We start from the raw sequence: 8734 nt of genomic DNA, 5'->3' as shown, positions 1-8734 counted from the left end.
CACACACACACACACACACACACACACACACACACACACACACACACACACACACACACACACACACACACACACACACACACACACGCATACACACAGAGGGCAGAGCCACGCCGCCACACTGCATGCAAGAGATAACTCAGCAGTTTGGTTGTCCCCTGTTCCAACTCCTCCCATAAGCCACATCAAACCCAGGAGGGGTTTTGGAGGAAGCCGAGAGGGGGAGAAAGAGAGAGAGAGAAAGAGACATAAAGGGAGAAAGAAAGGGAGGAGAGGGCCATAAAGCCTGCGTGCCCACCTTGTTCCTTTGCCACGTTTATTGTTGCGTTTTTAATTTGCATGCAGAGGGATTTGGACGGCGCTCCAGTTGGGCTGTCTGTGGTTTCAGCTGATTCGGTAGTGAGGGAGAACACACACACACACAGCCCACTGACACACACACAGATGCAAACACACTACCACACACCATCTTGTCAAAGCCAGAGAAACTGTACCCCGGCCCAACGATGGAGTAATCCAACTCAAACACTCCCAAAACCAGCAGGATTAAACCCAAAGTAGCAGAGCCAATCAAACAAAAGCACGACGTGAACTCTATTTCAATGCCAGGAAGTCCATTTGATGAAATAAAGTACCGAGAGTTTATTAGTTCACAAGTGTGGATGTTTGTTTGGGTGGCGTTTTACTTTTCAGCCTGCATTTCTAGACTTTTTGAGCTGACATTCAGCTTTTTATCGAAGGAGGTGAAGGGAGAATCACACGGGCATTGAGCGAACGTTTTTATGTGATGTACGTCAAACAGCAGTTAGCGCTGTGGACAGTGGACAGTCAGCATTTTCCATGGCAGTTTCAAGAGCTTTGTTTGTGTTTGTCTAATTGCATTGCTTCCACAGACCAGACAGAGGCAGCGGGGATAAAGAGAGGACAGAGAGATGGTGAGAAATAGAAAAAGAGAGAGTGAGTGAGAGAAGCTATTTGACTCCCTTGTTGCCAGTAAACTTCAAAAGAAAAAAAGTGGATATTGTAAATGTCATAAAACTTTTTACTGCTATAATGTAAATGAGTGTGGAATTTATTTCAAGTCAAACTTAGTTATACAGTATGACAACAATATTCCTAAAGAATGATTAAACCAACAATATGTTATGTTCCACATTACCCTACTGTTGCAGATCTGTTTTCCCCTTTATTATTTAACAGAGTTTGTTGAGCCTCTCCACCGCAGCTGACAAGCACCAGCCGCTCTTGATTGGATCATGGACTTGCTGCCCCTGCCGCTAAAGTGTTCCAACACGGTCCAGAAAACAAACATCTAGGGCTCTTCAATTCAGTGTACTCTGTGTTTTGTTGAAGATCATTAAGAGCTCTCTATAAATAAATAGAAACGGTGGTTCGGAGTAGGCCCGCTGGTGGGGCAACACAGAATACCCTGCAGAGTTTCACAACTCGTGTTCGGTCTAGAAACGTTATCATGTCAAAGTCTGGCCATCATGACCACAAAGTATGGCAGCGACAGGAACCACACTACCAGAAAAAGTATTCGACTGATGAGATGGCTTATCGTCACTTCCAGCAAACCCACAGTTATATGAACATTTTTACTTTAAAGATAGGACTTAGATTGTGTGGTTGAGTCTCACACTTCTCATCAACACCCACTATAAAAAAGGCATTTCCAGAAAACCATGTGATACAAGCAGTTTTTAATCAAATGTTAAAGATTATTCACTTCATGAGAGTCAAAAGAAATGTCACAGACAGAGCAGCATCCTGAACAAGGAATTTCAAAACCTCAACTTTTAGTATTAGGATGTTGTGATCAGGCTTTTCTGTCTAATTTTCCATATGTATTTGTTTACCATTTGTAAAGGAAAAATATAATGGAAGAATTGATCAAATAATTGCTGCGCTCAGTAAGACCAGTATGAGTAGAAATAACTACACATTGAAATAGAGATGATGAGCTTTGGAGGTGACCTACTGTAATAAACTAACCAATGTATTTCCAAACGTAGATTACCATGAAATCATAGAGTAAGTGGTAAACTGCAAAGGCAGGATGTTTTGATGCTAAATACATCTCTCAGTTGAACTCACAGATGCTGCAAACAGGTTCATTGGAGCAATAAGTACTGACAGGCACAGGATTATCTTGCTTTGTTGGCACACACCTGCGACAATATTGCACAATAATCCGCTGCCTCTAGGTCACCGTTGCCTAATTATTAATTAGTTTCAAACAACAGGAATGACAATCAAGAATCAGCAGCCCTTTCTAAATGTACAGCATTCACAGATCTGTCCGGGGGTTAATAGGGCTTCGGGGTCATAAGGTCCAAAGAATTAAAAGGGTAATAAACTCTTCAGCAGGCCATTGTACAGTCTGGGTATAAATAGCAACCGAGGTCCTGATAAAAATATTTCCCTCCCAACACAATAGTTGAATTCATGCGCGAGATTCACCCAGCTATGCAATGCGGTGCACCGTGTATGTGAGTGCTGCAGTCACAAGCTGCCAATAAGCGCATAGGCCTGCTCTGTCAGAGAACAGCATGGTATTCACCGCCCAGCCCGTACACCCATCACCACGGCAAACAGTCCCAACATGAAAGCTCACAGAAACCCAGATGAGCAACTGGCTGTGCAGTGAGACAGGGAATTACAGACAGACAGACAGACAGACAGACAGACAGACAGACAGACAGACAGACAGAGGGGTCTGTCACACGGCCCGGCCAACACCTTCCCTCTAATCTCATTTGCTTGTTATCAGTCCCATCAGGCTGACCTCGGCCACTGCAAGAATAAATAAATAAAATAAGCCAACAGATGTCCATCCATTTGCCATCGGAGGTTTTCCCCCTCCTTCCTCTGATTACTGCGTGACCAAAAATCAAGCCTCAGCTTTAACCCCAAAAACGAACTATACGAGTATTTCACATACCATTTGGACAAAAATGAAAATAGCCAAGATGACACGTCAAAGAAATGAAGGACAAAATGATGGTGGCCATTGTTGTGGCTGGCGGTTGGAGGACAGGGCTGTTTAGGAGGAGCAGACAAACCTCTTCTGTGTCTGAACAAGCGAGGGAGCTAAAAGTAGGGGAAGACAATGCATTATTGTCTTCCCTCCTCTTTGAACCTGGCAGAGGCCCAGCACTGGCAGACAGCACCATGCAGATAAATGCAACTGATAACATGTTTCTCCTCCCTGAGCAGGCCAATCGGGCGGCTGCACGTGCGCGCTCACCCCGCAAGGTAACGTGAGCTGTGTTGTAAAAACATTAGGCCATGGTGGACGCCCATCTGCTGACGATGGTGGTGTGTTGAAATGTTCCTGATGCGCGGGCATATGCGAATCTCCCGCAACAATAAGCAATAATTGACTGCAAATTCAGCGGCAGATTCTTTTGTGGAGAATAAGTCTTTATACACAAGTAGAACCGCTTTGAGTGACTGTACAAATAATCTTTGGCGTTCAGTGAGGAAGAAATCACAATGGAAAGGAGGTCAGTGGCCTTACTTGAACTGCAATGGAAATTGGAAGGATAGCAATGATGCTTAAAGATATTATGAAGAAGACATTGTACTCCAAAGCCAAACCATAACAACGTTAAATCCTATTTATTGGAGTGTTAGCGTCTTTATTCAATTTCTTCTTTAAAATCTACACAGCCATTGACAGTAGTTGGCTCAACATGCGGTGCAACAATTACTTTATACAGCTGCTGGTAATAACTTGCAGTAAGTCAGGTGTGCAATGGCCCAAACCTTGAAAGAAGAAGTCTATTGAGTGTTAATCCAAATGTGTTCTCCCCCTGCGGTCGTGATGTAATGGTCCCACCATCAATGCTTTGAGTGTAAGGCATTAATTCAAGGTTCAAAGTAGGATTCAACCCGGTGATAATCGTGGTATCTCCAGAACACTGGATGAATAAGGATGGTTATGTTCTGTATAATCGTGTTTATGTTCTTTCACTGACTATGGGATAGGGAGATGATCGTGGCAAGGGCAATGTTTGCACACAAAAAAGACTCCTAGCAAGATCTTAACATACACATTTGTCTTTGTAAAGGAAAGGAGATTACTGAGCTGTGCATTCATTATATACCCAAAGTAATCGTGTTTGCATTTGCTCATTCCATTGAAGTTTAAAGGTTTGCCCTGAAACCGGCTTTAGATCTCAAAATACTAATTTACCGAGAGTTTCTGAGGCTTTTTTCAACAGGCTCCATGTTGTGTTCTCCATGATCTGACGTGTAGTTTTTGGACCATGTCAACGTAGAGTATGTAGAAAAAATAACTCCACTTCTACTGACAGCTATTCATTCTGGGAATTTAATCTAGCTCACTTCTCTAACCAATTATATCATGAAAAGCATGAAAGGACTTCAACAACATAAAGTAAAACACAACGCAGCAGAAAGTATGAAGCTGTTAAATATTTCAAATAGTTGTACAGGTAAAAAATCATTTGTTATAGATAAAGGAAATTCAAATGTTTTCTAAAAATATACTTCTTCGTCTGGACTCAATCTGAGGCTGCTCACCATATGGTGATCAGAGAGTGGTATTTATTGTTAAACACCGTTTCATTTACCTCTGCTTCATTATTAAAACATCGCCATCTGATTGGAATTCACACGCTGGTCTTGAGAAGTTATTAGAAGGCATAATAAAAACAACAGTTGATTTGCAACCACAGTAATGGGTGATGACATTTCTAGTTCTCATATGTACCGATCATGAAGCTGGTTTTCTCTTGAGGAAAGCTTTTGAGGATTAAAAACTGAGTCATCTTAAATAATTTGAAACTTGCCTTTAAAAAATATTCCTTTATTATTTAATCGCGTTGGTATGACTCTGATGTCTTGTCACAGTGGATGCTCTCCAGATTCTGGTTGCCAGATTGTGACACTGTCCTCTTTTGTTAGGATGTCAGTAGCTGAGCTTTAGGAGAGAAATTAATCATACATGCCAAACAATTAATCTCTATTCGAGCTGCGACATGGAGAAGTCTTAGCCAAACAGTGAACGTTTTCTGAAGAGGGGTCGCGACCTCTCCAGATACAATAAGCGAGTTGACAACAATAACAGACTGACAGCTAACACGACACACATTGTGGAGGCAAGGCATGACTGTGCAGGAAATGGCCCTCTCTGTGTCAGCACTTGCTCCCACAAACAATACCAACCAGTTCTGTGTGGCCGCTTACGTCATGGCTGCTGAACCAATAAAGTGTGCAGGGAATTTTCGAGCAACCAAATAGAGGCAGATGGAGCATAAAGAATAACCAAAGGCAAATGACCAGTCCATCTAAAATGGAGCACATTAAACATCTGTGTGGTTACAGCATTTCTTTTTATAACTGAACGTTTTGTTCTCTTTCAACAAAGATCTTATTCACACTCAACTGCACCGAACAAAGTAACCATAGTAGGAGTTCACTGTTAAACCACAGTCTAGTCATCCAGGATAAGTGCCTTGCTTAAGGACACAAGAACAGATAACATAGAAGATATCTAATTTAAATGAATATGGTATCTATAAATTAGATTGCAAAAATGTTTTAATATGTTCAGTATTTGTCAACATTACTAGATACAGTAGTATCACTTATAAAAACCAGTCAATATCACATTTGAGTGAAACTATGTTCTTTATGACCACCAGAGCACATCACACTGTTCATGAATACAAAATGGCTGAAAATGGAGTCACTGATGATGCTACAGTACATGCGTCACTTTGTATCAAATATTAGTTTTGTTTGAATGGCACTGTAATCTACTTTAGCCTGGCGGTGGGCTGATATTTGGGTGTTCAAACACTGTTCTCTCCCACCACAAATGTACCTCCTGTTTACAATCTCCTCTGTTCAATACTGCTGAGGCAGATGGAGGATGAATGCAGAGAAGACAACAAAAACACAGAAGACGATCTAGAGATAAACAACAACGGCAGCAACATTACAAACGCAGAAAGCACCTACATGTCTGATTCCATCAATTATAAGAGCTTGATTGAGATTTAATTCAAAGCTGGGGTTTAATTGCTAATATCAAAGTATAATTAGGCTGATAAATCGTGACTGATCTTATTGAATTAGCAATTGAAATAGCAGAGAACCAGTAAATTGTCTATGTCAGCTAAATAAGTGTTCTTAATTGGCCGACAAGTTTTCTTCAGATATTAATGAAACTGAACACATTTCCATCCCCAAAAAGTGTTCACAAATAGAAAGTCTTCAATGCAGTTGTTGATTCAGCTCCATGGCTGTGTGTCTTGTTCCACTTGTATATTCATCTTGAAGTTAACATAGAGTGTTATTCAAGTGGCAACATCGTAAATGTCAAATGTCCTATGGCTAAAAAGGCAACTTATCCTATGTCCTCTTTAGGCACAATTCATGCAGTAATAAAGTGAAGAATAGGATGAAGACAGATGGATGAGGATGGAAAGTATGTTTTACTCCGAGAAAGAGAGATAAGGACAGAGAGAGGGGACTGTGAAGGAAAGAAAGATCAATTAATGCGAGCAAGACCAAGTGCACAGAAGCAGCAGCACGAGCACTGGGATAGGTCTTAATTTCTCCCCATGCGATTCCCCCCCACACACACTCCTGTATGCCCACACACTCACACAGACTCTCTCTCTCTCCCTCTCTCAGACCGCATCTGCCGGAGCTAGTGGCTGTAGTTAAATTGAAATATTTCCCGGCGTGTGTCAGAAGCATGCAGAATGATAATTATGACAGATCTGATTAGGCGGGCCGAGTCGGGCGGCTCCGGGCTGCAGGTGCGACCTTGTGCATTCCTGAGTGTGTAAATAAAATTAATTACAAGCGTAGGGGGCGCGCAGCGCGTGACATCAGCGCGCACAGAGGGGACTCCCACGGGGGGTACCCTAATGGAATATTTTCCCCGAGTCTAATAATACAGTTGGTATTGACTTGAGGTAATTAGGGGGATCATTAAAGCGCTTTTCCCGGCGTATTTGCCTGCCTGATCAGATTAGTGAAAATGGGCCTCAGAACAAGCCCTGTGTGGTCTGTCAGGAGAAGTGGAGACAGTGGGAGAGGGTTAGCTAGCAAACATGTGCAGGAAAGAAAGAGCAAGCAGATACTGAGCCTGGGACACGGTAGCATTTGCTAACAAGAGGGCAAGGGCGATGGCTAGTAGGGTAAGCTTGAGGCTAGTAGGTTAAGCACTGGTTAGGCTTTGAGAAATGTTCTTTAAAAGAGGGCCATTAACTATTTTGAAAGTGCTAGCTCAGCCACCGGTGAACTGACTAACACCTTCTCCAAAGTAGAAAACATTTGTCTTGTAATAATGCACTCGAGATGATGACAGAGAGAGAATTTAGAGTCCTTACATTCGGGGCACAATCCTAGTTTGGACTGCCGGGTAGGAGGCAGGCGAGGAGGAGGGAGTGGGTTGTGCAATTGGAGACAGATGGGGTGAGAGGTGGCATGTAAGGCGTAAGTGAGAGAGATGGCAGGAGAGACACAAAGTGCTCTGGGCATGCTCAGTGAGACCCCCGGGCTCCTGCTAAGAGGAGGACAGTTCGATGAAACAGGACGTGGAGAGAGAACTGGCTGGTGGGAATTCCACTGTCCATTAAACAATAAGAGAAAGGCTCATTTCAGAGGGAGGGGAAGACTTACCGTTTGCTAGATAATTCATTCGCTAAATTAATTATTCAGACAGCTGGGTCTCCAGTTCAAGAAATTGTGTCTTTAATAATAGAGAGGATCTGGCCTAGCCTGTTTCCCATGGCAACCTAATAACCAAGCAGGCACAGGAGATAAATAAATAAATGAATTAATAAACAGTCACGGCCCTTTTAGATCCCTCTGGGTTGTGATATGCTTGCTCTGATCTGCCTAATTTCAGAGAGAGAGAGGTGTGGAGAACTGTGAGTCTACAAACTAGACATCTTGATGCCTGTCCTGCTATTGCTAGAAAGTAAAACTTATAAAAAGTGGAGCAAAATGTCACTATGCTGCTCCAACAAACAGCCGCCAGAAGTTCCTGATGTAATCACAACTTCACTATATCAATTGTACTATCTTAGGATGTCATTTATTGCCATTTGTACACAAGGCTTCATGCAAAACATGACTTCTAACATGCTGACCCCAAGTGGCTTCTCAGTAACAGTCAAACCTCTAAACTGTCACAATCCAGAAACAGACACCCAAAAGGTCAGCCATCTGCCCCTCTAGTTAATCAGCCAGTGCATGGAGCAGAATGACAGAAGTGGCATGTGTGTGTGTGTGTGTGTGTGTGTGTGTGTGTGTGTGTGTGTGTGTGTGTGTGTGTGTGTGTGTGTGTGTGTGTGTGTGTGTGTGTGTGTGTCTGGTTGGGTCGGTCATGTATTAAATATCTGAGATTAAAGCTAAGAAAAGTCCCCATTAAAACACGTACGACCACTAAACGTATTCCACTCGTAACAGAAAATGAGTAATTTTCCAAACATGACGGAAACAGTTCCAGTTATTCCGTCACCCTCCCTTCCTCTTCATATCAGTGTCCCCGCCCAGCCTCACCTACTTCCCCACTCCCCGCCTCTCCAGACCAACAAGGCCCTCACCACTCCCTCCATCACACCCCCCCCCACTCCAGACTGCCCGTGACCAGGCGGCGTGCAGGGTGACCAGGATGGCATACACCAACCTTCCCCCCCCCCCTCGCTCTACCCTCTCCCCCCTACTGCAACCAGGCCCCCCT

General features: G+C 43.1%; 2 protein-coding genes across 2 annotated transcripts in view; one reads left to right on the top strand and one right to left on the bottom strand.

Moving 5' to 3' along the window:
* Window positions 1-3005, bottom strand: part of LOC104947944 (DNA-binding protein SATB1-like) — a 10517-nt gene extending 7512 nt beyond the window's left edge. The window contains exon 1 of the mRNA XM_010774071.1: window positions 2945-3005. Coding sequence (XP_010772373.1) covers window positions 2945-2947 — 3 coding nt within the window. The 5' untranslated portion in view covers window positions 2948-3005. The remainder of the gene's footprint in view (window positions 1-2944) is intronic.
* Window positions 3006-7495: 4490 nt separating this feature from the next.
* Window positions 7496-8734, top strand: part of LOC104951939 (DNA-binding protein SATB1-like) — a 10310-nt gene continuing 9071 nt past the window's right edge. Inside the window, exons 1-2 of the mRNA XM_010778678.1 lie at window positions 7496-7583; window positions 8535-8656. Coding sequence (XP_010776980.1) covers window positions 7496-7583; window positions 8535-8656 — 210 coding nt within the window. The remainder of the gene's footprint in view (window positions 7584-8534; window positions 8657-8734) is intronic.

The sequence above is a fragment of the Notothenia coriiceps genome, unplaced genomic scaffold (assembly GCF_000735185.1).
Source record: "Notothenia coriiceps isolate Sejong01 unplaced genomic scaffold, NC01 NC01_scaffold00000339, whole genome shotgun sequence".
Classification (NCBI taxonomy): Eukaryota; Metazoa; Chordata; class Actinopteri; order Perciformes; family Nototheniidae; genus Notothenia; species Notothenia coriiceps.
Note: the sequence above shows the minus strand (reverse complement) of the source record. Positions and strands in the feature narration are given on the sequence as shown.